We start from the raw sequence: 13,610 nt of genomic DNA on the forward strand, positions 1-13,610 counted from the left end.
GCAAATAGAAGTTCAGCTAAAAACACGGAAAAACGTCTTGAGTGTCTAAAATTTGAAATCTTTGCAAGTAACAGTTACAGTGTGACATGGAGACGTGGCTTTGCAGCATGATGCAAAACTTTGAAGTGTTGCATATCGGTGGGACGCTGCTTTTCTCCCAGTCACAATCAGCTGATTCACCTTGATGGCGGGGTCTGCGACCTTCAAGGCCACCTTGATGGCGGGGTCTGCGACCTTCAAGGCCACCTTGATGGCGGGGTCTGCGACCTTCAAGGTCCCCTTGATGGCGGGGTCTGCGACCTTCAAGGCCCCCTTGATGGCGGGGTCTGCGACCTTCAATGCCACCTTGATGGCGGGGTCTGCGACCTTCAAGGCCACCTTGATGGCGGGGTCTGCGACCTTCAAGGCCACCTTGATGGCGGGGTCTGCGACCTTCAAGGCCACCTTGATGGCGGGGTCTGCGACCTTCAAGGCCCCCCTGATGGCGGGGTCTGCGACCTTCAAGGCCCCCTTGATGGCGGGGTCTGCGACCTTCAAGGCCACCTTGATGGCGGGGTCTGCGACCTTCAAGGCCCCCTTGATGGCGGGGTCTGCGACCTTCAAGGCCCCCTTGATGGCGGGGTCTGCGACCTTCAAGGCCACCTTGATGGCGGGGTCTGCGACCTTCAAGGCCCCCTTGATGGCGGGGTCTGCGACCTTCAAGGCCCCCTTGATGGCGGGGTCTGCGACCTTCAAGGCCCCCTTGATGGCGGGGTCTGCGACCTTCAAGGCCCCCCTGATGGCGGGGTCTGCGACCTTCAAGGCCCCCTTGATGGCGGGGTCTGCGACCTTCAATGCCACCTTGATGGCGGGGTCTGCGACCTTCAAGGCCACCTTGATGGCGGGGTCTGCGACCTTCAAGGCCACCTTGATGGCGGGGTCTGCGACCTTCAAGGCCACCTTGATGGCGGGGTCTGCGACCTTCAAGGCCCCCTTGATGGCGGGGTCTGCGACCTTCAAGGCCACCTTGATGGCGGGGTCTGCGACCTTCAAGGCCCCCTTGATGGCGGGGTCTGCGACCTTCAAGGCCCCCTTGATGGCGGGGTCTGCGACCTTCAAGGCCCCCTTGATGGCGGGGTCTGCGACCTTCAAGGCCACCTTGATGGCGGGGTCTGCGACCTTCAAGGCCCCCTTGATGGCGGGGTCTGCGACCTTCAAGGCCACCTTGATGGCGGGGTCTGCGACCTTCAAGGCCACCTTGATGGCGGGGTCTGCGACCTTCAAGGCCCCCTTGATGGCGGGGTCTGCGACCTTCAAGGCCAGCTAAAAGAATCCGTTTCAGAGAGCTGCAAAGGCCCACCTCACCGTTGGGAAAAATAGTCTTTGTGTATGTTTGTGGTCATTAAGCCTTTCATGACATGCAGCTTTTAAATCTTTACAAAATGGAACAATAGTGTAAGCAGTGTCAAATTTCTATTGAATTACTTTTGACAGCAGAACATACAGGTTCCTTTCAAAATGAAATCCATCATGTATTAATGAGATCTTACTGCTATAGATTTGCCACCAAAGTTATTCTAATACTAACAATACACCAAACCTTCCTCCGTATCTGACGTTTGCATTTTGGAGGTAAAACTCTCAGTGCCTCTTGATTTAGTGGAATGTTAAAAAAAGTTTTTGACTCATGTAAGATCCACTTAGTTTTAAAAACATATGTATTGTTCTAATTATTTCTTCTTTTACTGTCCCATTGTTGCTCTTTGGCTTTGATGAAGAGTGCTACTAATCTGAATTATTTACACCGGGGGCCTCAGGTTGGAGACCGCTGGTGTGAACGATGAAAGTTTAACAGACTGTGGTGGGTTTTGGTTTTTTGTGCTGTTTTTTATCCGGTGTTCTACAATTAGTCAGCTCTTTTGCTGTTAGAATATTCTAAAAACCGTAGAACCTTGATTATCAGCAGTCAAGACTCTCATGGTCATCCTTCCTCAGAAAATATGTATTTTTGCCTCCTGTTTTAGCATCTTGTAGATTTGTTTCTTTGTTGCACAGAGTTTGCACTCCCATTTAGGAGTTGGAATGTAGAAAAACACATGGAAACAGCAGAATTCTGGTGGTTTTCTAAGACTCCGCCCAGAGACTGAGCTGTGTTTATCAGCTTGTGTCGATCACATGATGTTGTTCTCAGGAAGGAATCATCACTTTGTGACCAGCCAGACAAAAATAAACCCCCTGGTCTTTTTTCGGTAGAATAAGAGTAATAGGAGCGTGTCAGATGATGACAGCTGCAGGTGCAGCAACGGTTGTCAGCTATGATCTTCGTCGCAGCTCATGCTCTTCTTCCTCTGTGTCCTCTTCTGGGACTGTTTCCCTCGGATGTGATTGGATCGTTTCAGCAGGATCCTGAGTATCCTCCAGGGGGATGTTGAGCTCTGGGTCTCCTGGCACTGGTTCCTCATTAGAGGATTCCACCAGAACAATAACAGTGGGTCCTCTGGGACGGGCTCTAGTGCCGTCTCTCACTTACCTTTACCTTTTGCCTCGGGTGGTGAAGGAACAAGGACAGGAAAGTTCTCTTCTTTCTGTGTGCTTTGAAGAGTTTCTCCGCTCTTTGATTGGGCGCCGTCTGCGGGACCAGGACAGGATTTTCTTGGGCTGACTCCTCTGGAGTAGTTTCCGTTGCAACAGCTCCCACCTGATTCGCGGCTTCTGTCTCGGGGGCTGCAGGAACAAGAACAAGGGAGTCTCCTGCTGTACAAGAGGCCTTTCTTCCTTCATTAGTGGATCCTTTTCCAACATCCAAACAGACAGAAACGTCTTTTTTAAGTTGCATGAACATTTTCCCGTTGGAAATACACCCCCGCCCCCCCCATAACTAGCCACACGTGCTTCCACAGATGTTGAATAAAATATTTTCCTCTTTAGTTAGAAATTTCCATCCAGCTATAATTACAATAGTTACTTATTGCTTGTTTTAGTGTGAATTGTTGACGTGAACAAATTCACAGTTGTAAAACATTCATCTGATGCGAGAGGAAAGAGTGATTCATTGAAATGAAACGGCGCATCAATGGCGAGCACAGCCCCCAGCAGGGTCTGACCAGCTATTTTGGTTGGTCTTTTTTCTTCAAAGTGCTCCTCTGGCTGCAGGAGAATAATGAGAAAGGCTGCTACTCCCTAAATCCGTGTTTGTCTTGAAGTCTGGTGAGGAGGATCGATTAGGAATGCTTGTGATGCAGTTGGAACGCTCTTAAAAAGGCGATCAGCAATCATCATTAATATGTGGCAAAGCTAAAATAGAGCCTCACAAATGAAGCCTTGAAGTTGCTTTAGTGGTGTTGTGTCCCGATGCAGGATGAATGAGGGCCAGCGGATCTTTCCTTCCAGATAGAAGCTGCTGGGCAATGAGACGGTCAGGAGCTTCTTTGTGCTGATATGTGCCGATGGTGTGATGCACGTGTGTCCCCACACAGCAAATGATGTGCTTTGATTTAAGACATGATGAGAGCCAGGGTCACACGTTGACTGAATATTCAATCACCGTGGCTTTTATGGCCACCAATGTTGTTTGGCCATTAGAGATGCGGCACTAACCCTTCAGCTGCAAAATAGAGATTGCAGATGAGTTTGTGTAGTGAAGATTTATTGATTGTTCCATATTAATTGCAGAGTCTATAAGGCAGAATGTGTTTGATCATTCCTCTTTGCTGTATTGTGAGTGTGAGTAAAACTCAGCTCAGTCAGAACAGCCAGGATTTAGTGTGTAGACATTCTGTTTCTTTAAAAAATCTTTTTATTTTCTCTGTTTTTGCTTTGATCACCTACAAAAATGTCAGAGAACAGTAAAATAGCAGACATTATTTTCTAGTGTTGGCGGTAATAAAAAAGCTCCTTGTTGTCTAAGCGACAGCATCCCATCGTAACTAAGGCTTTCCTAAAGCCTGCAATCGCATCTGTGGCACGAGTCCTGCATTATCCAAAAATACGTCTTATGAGTGCGTTGAGAGCCATGCCTCAGATAAATGTATGTACTGAGACAGTCTCTTTGTTGTTTTGGGGACATTCTTGTTCGCTGCGTCACTACAGCTGCACTAAAACGGAGCGTGCAGCTTTCCGAGGCAGAACGGCATCAATTCATCCCGTTTGTGGTGAAGCTGCCAGGAGAGAGACTCCTCTGCTCTGAGGACCGTCACAGAATGAGCTTCACTCTCTGTCCACTCTGTGGATTTACAGATGAACACTTTGATTGGACAAAAATGTGGACTAATACTACATAGTTAAGTGTAATCACTGCAGGTTATTGGTTTTGGTTACGTTTGGACAGAATCTGATCAAATGGAAAAAACTCATCTGCAGCAGTTTGAGGAGTTGGATATTAAATGTCATCTAAACGGCAGATTTAACATGAAAATCTTCTTTATTGGTTTGGACTCTTTCCGTGTTACATGATTCAATACTCATCTCCATACATGGTCCATGAGCAGCTACATATAAAGCTTAACTAACTTTGTGGCGATACAATGCAGTCCAGTTCTTGGACTTAAACAGAGACAGTCTACATATGTATTTGGCATTTAAAGACCCACTCAGATGAAAATGGGGTTTTCATATGTTCTTTTGGATTTTTTCTGATGATAGTTGAGCTGAAAATAGCATTTCTGAGTACTTCTTTATGCAAATTGTTTGAAAAAGCTTGTAGTTCTTACTTTAGCAACTCAAATCTGCAGGTCAGTCTCCAAGCTCCGCCCCTTTTCTGATCATCCACTGTCAGACCAACAGATCCATGAACGTCTCTGTTCTCCTGGTCCGAGCTGGAATCTGGATCAGAACTGGACGGAGGGTTGGATCTGACATTGCTGCCATTTTTGTTGCACAGCTAATGATAGGCTGGGGGTGTGAGGGGCTGTAAGCTAGCGGGGAGAGTGTGAACAGAGAGCTCTCAGCAGTTAGGACGGGAACCCTAAGCCTTCTGCCCACAACTTAGAGGTTTCTATTTCTATTAAACTACTGCCGTTCTGCAGAAACTATGTCCTAAAGAACCACACCGTTTTCTTTGTAGTTGTTGTTAAAATCCTCATTAATGGACCAGCGGGAATCCTTTTACGATAGATTAAAGGTTATCGGAGTGGGACTCCAAAACTAAACATAAACCGGCCTTTCTGTTGTCGTTTTTACTGGCACTCAAACCTAAAAAGCATTTTGGGTCTTTTAGACTGTTGTGTTGCTTCTGGTTAAACATAGTGTGTCATATTAATTTATTCAGGCACTCTTTGAAGTGCTGTGAAACATCGAGGGTCTGTTTAGTGCCACACCACACATCACTCACTGCAGTTCACCTTCAGCCAAATGTAATTGACTCGACTTGGTTGAAGCAAGCCTATGATTGGATGTCCTTTTGTTTGCATCACATGTACCTAAAGAGGTAAAGACGATGGAGACACAACAGGAAGAGAAACTGACGTCTGGCAGAAATCGATTACTTCCGTCTGGATAGATTTCCACCTTTTTTCCACCCTTATCTTGTTTGTATCTGTGCTTTTTAAGCGATGCTGCTTTTCATCTCTATTCTTTATCGTTTCCTCTCATAAATACATTAATGTTCAGAATCAGGAGCAGAACTTTGTAACAGCAGATTTGTATCTTTGTGGTTATTTTTAAAAAGGAAGTGATAGTTTAGACAGGATTGAAACTGCCACTGAAACCACAGTAACATCCCCAGCTGCTATTAAATTATAGTTCTTGAGCTCTTGAACTTGACAATGAACATCTGACGGGTTATGATGCATTTCACACCTGTCACACCTAATCAACACCCCCAGATTTCCTTCCTGTTGTTTTTTTCCCCTTTGTTCCTTTGACTGATTCCCATTCCTCCCTTTCTTTCCCTCACATGTCACGGTGTATAATTTGCGTCACAGGCTGACTGTGCAAATGGAGAAAATTGTGGTGACAATTTCAATTTGGCAGAAACTCTGCAAGCACATTGTCATTTGACACTGGTTTGTGATTGCTGCTGCCCTGATGTGCTGAGAGGCATGTCCAGATTTTCCCCCGTCAGGCTGATGGTTCTGTGGAAGCGCCTCATGCTGCAGCCTGCAGTGCCATCTAGAGGCCCACAAACGGATCCTTTTGTTCTCCTCTCTCACACTGCTCAGCTTTATTCTGGGGGGCTAACCTCAGCAAACCTTCAGGAATGTCTCTGCTACTCAGGTCCTACATTTGTTTGCATCTTAAAGTTAGTGATAATTATTGATGCAATGAATAAGAAGAGTCAAACATCAGTCCATCTTTTTTTTTTTTTTTAACTTTAACATCAGTCCATCTTGAAGAACCCTGTGCTGCTTTGTCCCCAAATTTGGACTTCGTATCACCAATCATTTCCATTTGCAGGATTCTGGGTTGAATTTACACAGCGTACACATTTAGACATATTTGTATGGAAACACATTAATAATCTATAAATGTTTGGAAGATCTTTATATTAATCTGATACTGTCAAATTTGTCAGTGAAATAATAAATCAATGAGATTGTTACACCATGGACTGTTACATAGTTATGCAAAAGGAGAAGCTCCAACAAAAATGAGCTGGCGCTATAGCAGGACACTGTATTCCAGAAGATTTGGGGAAAAAAGACTGATTTAGACCACAAATGGTTATTTAAAAAAATGTTTCCTTAAAAGAGTTTGGAAAATTCCTGCCTGTGAGTCTCTAAAGCTGTTCATTCAGTCAGAAACGTATGTTTGGGTTGACCGAGCGTTAGCATGAGCCGTCCTATGGGAAACTCCATTATACGCCGGCTTTACTGCTGTTTTTGTTGAAGTGACAGTGTAGATGTATCTCAGTAATGTTCCATGAACCTTCCAGTTGTATTTTGTAAACTGTCTAGCAGTTTTACAGTTGTCCACCATGATTGTTTTTAAAGCTTGATCTCTCCAAAGCTCACAAAATCTCATGAGAGTAGCGTTAGGTCACCGGAAAACGAAAGACATAAAAGATCAAGCTGTACTTGTACGGTTCGATTATTGATCTATGAAGCTTGGATTGATTCAGATCGATAAATGGATTCTATCCACCTTTCCTCAGAATGCTGTTTTCTTTGTGGCTTTCCAGCATGTAGCAGTGCCCCAGTGAGCATGAAGATCCAGCCACTGAACCAGACGGCCTTGATGGTGAGCTGGGAACGCCCTCTGACAATCTACCACCCCCCCATCACCGGCTACATGGTGTCCTATAGCTGGGTGAAGCGGGACGTTGCAGATGAAAAGACCTTTACCAAAACGGGGGACCAGAGAATGGTGAGTGTTCTTTGGAGACAGAATGGCCATGAATCCTTCCCTCCTTTTCCTGTCTCTTCTTGAATCAGCGTTTGAACAAACGTGTCGCCTTAACAGCTCTGAGTGTTGTAGGGAGCCGCAGATGGATCCATCAGGATAAAGGGTTGGCGTGATCAGTGACGGTGTGAAACAGGGGAGACAGCTTGTGATGAACTCTGCATGTGGCGGCTGGTTGATATGAGGACCAGGACGCGTCCCTGTCACTCACCTGTCTAAGAATAGAAACTCAGGCCCGTCTCTGAAAATTGATGCGTCACAAGCGATGTTTGTATAATGAGCACCTCTGGCCTTCCCGCAGATGTGACAGTTTGCATCATCTATTGATCTCTGCTTTGTTTGTCTTTGTTTTGCATCCATTTAAATTTAAATCAGGCTTTGAAGTGGGAATCTGTTTTACAGGGTTATGAAGCTAATTCAAACCAATTGAGGCGTAAACAAACTGATGTTTGCACTTTTTCTTGTACAAATGTGAAAACCAGTGATAATTTGGAAAGTTCTGTTCTGGTTTCAGGCAGCATGAAAGACTTTGATCACAGATTTGTAGAGCAAATTCAGTGCAAATTGAGTTTCATTTTTCGATCTTTAATGTACTGTTTACTTATAGTTTTATTTTCTTTGGTCCCAGATGCTTAATTAATGGCTAAAATGACCCAGGTTCGGCCATATCTTTCCACCAGAATATGCTCTGCGTCTGTGAAAATAGATCTTCTCTGTTGGAGATGGCACCTATTGAGATGCTTCTTTTCACACTGGATAATCTTCTCGCTGGTCCTGCTTTTTATTCTTTGCCGTTTCTGGGACTTCAACACCCAACCGTGCGTCTCTGAAAGGCCTGTTTGCACGACTGCCTCTAAATATAAACAGTCATGGTCAAAACCAGTTCAGAAGCCTGGGATCAGTTCCCTAGAGACACTGCCACCTCCAGGTTGGTCATGCATTTGAAAATCGGCACTTGTCAATGTCACGGGGTGGATGACCCAGAGTAGGCCTGCACAATTAATCGCAAATTTATCGTTATCGCGATTTCAAGCTGTGCAATATCCACATCGCAAAAAGTTGGTAAAAATCGCAATAAATGGTATACCTTAAATGTTAAAAGCAATCTTATGGCAACATGAACTATTTAATTCATTTAAAAAAATCCCTTTATGCATTTGACCAATCAGATGGAGCCCTTCACGTTGTTGACCAATCGGATGTTAGATGTTGCCCTCCTGATTAGACGAGAGTCATTTGGAGACTAATTTAGGGTATTTTGACTATTATCTAAGTTAAACTTTTGCAGTGAAATGGAAATGTTTGTGTTGTTTTTGCTATTTGTTCATTTATTGCAAGTCATATCGTCATCGCAATATTGATCACTGATATCGCATATCGCATGTTTTCCTCATATCGTGCAGCCCTACTCCAGAGGTTTTTGGCATTACTGCTGCTGTGCTGGTTCCTTGTTTGTATTGATGCCTGTAAAAGTAAGGCCAACATTGAAGCGACCTTTGACCCGGTCTTTTCAGCTACTCTATGTTTTGGTCCTGTTCAGAATGGTCCAGGCAATTCAGGTGAGTGTTTCCACTCAAAGCTGGACCGTCACAGCGCATGCCGGGTGAAGCTAGCTGGAACAATGACTGTCATCCAGCAGCTCGTCTTTTTCCACTTGGCTTTTGGTGCTTCGTATATACAAAGCCAGTCAATGGGTTTCTACATGAACTCCACCCTAACCGGTCTTCTCCATTTTTCTATGGACCTACAACCAACGGGGGTCCAAACATGGAGCACTTCGGTCCAGCTTAATGGGTCCGTTTGATAATGGAAACGCTCAAATACCAAATACCGCTCAGTGGAAATGAGGCTTAAGTTGCTCCGCCGTATAAGGATCAGCATGCATGAAAAAGAAGACGAAATCATATACACTAGAGTATACGTTGCACTTTTGGGAGAAAAAGTGCAACAACTGAACATATCGGCCAAGCCCAACGTAACGATGCGTTCACAGCAAACGTGTCAAACGTGTCAAAATGTCTTCATGTCTCAGACTATGGATTTAGCCTCGTGACTAGAAGCATTGAGCGTATATTTTATTTCCAATGCATGAAAGACATGGATGCTGTTGAGAGATCAGGTTTATTTATTTTGAAGAGCTCCACAGAAATCTCAGGAATCACGCCATCAACCATGGCGCTTTCAGACGCCGTCTGTCTGTGACCCAGTTTGATGACTCGCCGTCCCGCATTAGTCCAAGGAAGGAACAAATCAAAACAGCTATAATAAAGTCTGAGTTGACGATGTCAAACTCTAGGTTTTCTGTCAACTTCCTAGTTAACCTCAGCAGTAAACAAAACACAAACATCCCTGTCACTTTGTATCATCAAACAACAAATGTTCTCTATCGGTAGATGACAAGACGATAGTAAATGAAGACACATCGACACCTAAATAAAAAGGACTGTAACAATTAGAAAAAAACTCAGTCCTTCAACCTAAACTGACTAGACTTTTTCCTACAGACATGATTTATAAGCTGCCTTTTCTCATCCTGATTGGAAATACCAGAAACACACTTTTCATCTCCAAAAAAGGTTAACTATCTTGAATCAGTGATCTCCAGTGTTGCTAATATTCCTACTTACATTTTCTGGAACAGGTTGCAGACATCCGAGTACTCGAATACTCGTCACAGCTCTACTGAATATAATCCCTCCAAAAACCATTTCCCATCATACAGGATGGTTTTAGGATATTTTAATAGTTTTCTAAGCAAACGCTGATTTATAATGAAGCTAAAATGCCTCCATTACTCACACACTTTGAATGAATGAGATGATGAGACGTTTTGCAGCCACACGTGGAAAATGAGCACTTTATGAATATTCACGGTTTCTGGGAAGAAGAGATTTAAACCAGGTAATTGGACTTGTTTAGTAGGGGGAAATAGTTTCTAAGGCTTCTTATTATTCTGTGGGGTTTGTTCTGTAGGCCTTAAAAACATGCCTGGAGGGAATCTTTAACTTAGCATCTAGCAGCTTAAGCAAAGGCATGATGGACAAGCACATGAAAATGAATATGCAAAGGAGCTTCTAGCTGTCAGGGACGGCCTTACAAATGAAGTCCATGCTGCGCTCGTCCAGAGATGGTTTATTATTTATCCGTCTCAGAACATTTCCAACCACGCCACGATGGCTCTGTTTGATGTTCAGCAGAGATGGGCTTTCATTCGCCATCTCCTTTTGCTGCCAACTGAATGTTGCGGGCAATTTCTCGCAACATTTAGTGACCTTTAAGCTCTCCGTACAGCCCCTAAAGTGGCTTTATGCTCTGCTGCATTGTCATGAAAAGCATAAAGACAGGAGACTTCCCTGCAGTTTAGGAGCTGCTCTAATGTGGGCAGACTTGCTGAAGGTGTTGAGGTAAGGTGTTGTGTTTGTTCCTGATGCCTTTGAACCCTGACATCTTTGGGTCTGGCAGCAATAGATGTTCGGCTTCGTGATGGTTTTGGATCACATTTGTCTTGGATGAAGACCTGCACGTTAGTATTTCCAGCATTTGGGGTTTGAAAAGGCGAGGAAAGGAATAAGAACTGCTTTAGCCTCCAAGTCAGAGCCGTCCGTTTTTCCTCTCTGCTGTCGTTCTCTTCACTCGCCCACTTTAATTTCATTTTCCATTTCTAGTTTCTATCCCTGCCCACTTTATCGGCATCATTTTAAGGGAAAGCATCTCTGCTCCTGCAGAGGCAATCAAAGTATAACCATCTGTGTGAATACTATTAAATTAGGAAAGAGACAATTGACTGTAATCTAATATATTTTCACTTTAGCAGCCACTCTTTCAATAGTGGATTACTCTGTAGTTATTCTTTGAATGTGTTTGGTCTTCTCTCCTGCAGAAAGCAGTCATTACTAATGTGTCTCCTGACGTCCTGTACCTGTTCAGAGTGCAGGCGGTATGTCAGCATGACCTGCGCAGTGACTTCAGCCAGACGCTGTTGTTCAGAGGTAGATTTTCAAAACCCTCCAGCCAATGACTCATTTTCTTCTCCATGCACACAATCGATCCCTTTTCCTTTTTTCTCTTCTGCAGCAAATACAACCAGAATCTTTGAAGGCTCTCGCATTGTGAAGACGGGGATGGTTAGTGGACCAGAAAATGGCGATGCTAATTTTCTTTTTGTGTCATTGTCCTGCTTAAACTCTCTCTCTTTTGCGGCTGTTCTCCTCAGCCCACTATTTCTCCAGCTTCCACGGCAGACATGGCTCCCATCAGCTCGGGTTCCTCCACTTGGACCTCCTCTGGTATTCACTTCTCCCTCGTGTCCATGGCAACTGGAATGGGTCCCTCCTCTAGTGGCAGTCAGGCCACAGTGGCTTCCGTTGTGACCAGCACCTTGCTGGCAGGTTTGGGGGTCGGTGGAGGGGTCATTTCCTCTCTGCCGAGTTCTGTCGGGCCCACTCGGGCCCCTCAAGCCACTCAGAAGCCAACACACCCATCCAGCACACAGCAGACGGCATCCGAGGGGGCTGACACGGACAAGCCATCGGAGGATAAAAAGGCTACAGAGGAGGACAAGGAAGAGGAGGATGAAGGGGAAGGGGAGCAAGAAGAAGAAGAGGATGAAAGGAAGAGAAAGACCAAGAATCCCCCTGATATAGTGGAGAAACAAGCAAACGGCACTGTGGCTGAGGAGCCTTTGGTCCTGACTCCTTCCTCCACAACCGAAGACATTGAGAACCGAGATGTTGATCGGATGATGAACACTGAGAGGAAACCCACAGAAACAAACCAAGTCTCTACCCAGGACTTCCAAAACAACACTGCAGAGATGCAGATCCCTGAGAGCACCACCCTCTCTCCAAAGATGGGTGCTGATGGGAAAAGTCGCTGGCCGTTCTCCGTCTACACCGGTGAGTGAACCAGATCTGTCTAGACATCACAGAGACTAATCACCTCCAAACTCTCAGCAAGTGCTGCTCTGCAGCTGTCTCACAGCAAAGCAGGGTTCTTTAAAGACTCCCAACAGTTCCCAGCTCAATTTAGGAGAACAAATAACTTGATAAAAGACGGTAACTAGTCTGGTTACCGACTCATGACAAGACGACGCCTCAGGGTTCCGTGTCACGACAACACAAAAGCCTCCAGCAGGAAAACGGCAATCTGCTCGAGGCTTTCTGCCTCCAGGAATTCTTTTAAGGGTATTTCAGAAGAGTTTGCTTCAAGGGAGAGCGTTCCTGTTGCTTTTTTGTTTTCAGAAATGATAGTTTATGTGAACAGAGATTGACATCACTGGTTGTTCTGATAGGCTTTGCAAAGTTTACATTTGTGGAAAGAAAGGAAAAAAGATGAAGCCTAAAATATGGCAGTGCTACTGTATTTAGAGATAACTGCAGGAGCAGGACAGCGAATTGTTATTTTACTGTTTTATTTAAAACCCACTCTAATAAGATCAATGTTTTTGCTGTTTTTAACATGCTCTTGTGGCAGTTTCTACAAATTGAGGACATACATGTACAAAATCACACTGCTTCTTTTGTATTTTTGAGGTTTTTTTTGTGAATCAGAATCAGATGAAAAAATGCCATTTGAAGAAGAGCATATTTGTTAGGTAGAAACACGCCTCCAGCTCCCTGCTGTGGTCCTTACTCCTGCTTCCACCTGTAGACGTCTAATTTATCTTGGTTTTCCCATCCGAGCTGGAGTCTGGCTCCAATCTGAACGGCTGGACCGCGCCGATAGCCCACCGCCATTCTGGTTGCTCGGGTAATGTGAGGTTGGAGTTGTGAGGGGCTGTAAGCTAGTGGTAGCAGGAGAGAGTGTAGACAAAGGGATGAGTGGAAGTTAGGGCAGGCTTACTCCACAAAAAGCCCCGCCCACAACTCAGAGGTGAATTTCTAATGAAGTACTGCTGCTCTGCAGAAACTATGTCCAGAAACGACACGGGTCGTTTTTTTATTCAGCCTAAAACGGCACAATCCTGTCAAAAGACCACCATTCAGACTTGAATACATTTTCAGTTTCAAAGTGATGAATGCAGAAAATGCAGTAGTTCTCCCTGAAACAGGACTGCTGGAGTCAGTTGTATGTATTTGTATCCTGTTAGATCCAACCGTCTTGTCCAACGGGACGCGGAGCCCCCACCCCAGCATGGGCCGGATGGTGTGGATCGTCCCCCTGGTGGTGGTGTCGGCCCTCACGCTGCTGTGCCTCATCATGCTGCTGGTTGTGATGGTTTACTGGAGGTGAGCGCTCAGCACATCAGCACACAGATGTTTGTGGGGAGGGCAGAGCTGGGGGGGGAGCATGTG

At 45.1% G+C, this 13,610-nt stretch overlaps 1 protein-coding gene across 1 annotated transcript in view; it reads left to right on the forward strand.

Moving 5' to 3' along the window:
* ptprg (protein tyrosine phosphatase, receptor type G) overlaps window positions 1–13,610 on the forward strand; it is a gene marked incomplete at its 3' end in the record, with an annotated part of 152,113 nt that overhangs the window by 121,219 nt on the left and 17,284 nt on the right. Inside the window, 5 exon segments of the mRNA XM_023954677.1 lie at window positions 7,097–7,281; window positions 11,198–11,306; window positions 11,392–11,441; window positions 11,531–12,212; window positions 13,406–13,544. Coding sequence (XP_023810445.1) covers window positions 7,097–7,281; window positions 11,198–11,306; window positions 11,392–11,441; window positions 11,531–12,212; window positions 13,406–13,544 — 1,165 coding nt within the window.

This window comes from Oryzias latipes, chromosome 5, assembly GCF_002234675.1.
Source record: "Oryzias latipes chromosome 5, ASM223467v1".
NCBI lineage: Eukaryota > Metazoa > Chordata > Actinopteri > Beloniformes > Adrianichthyidae > Oryzias > Oryzias latipes.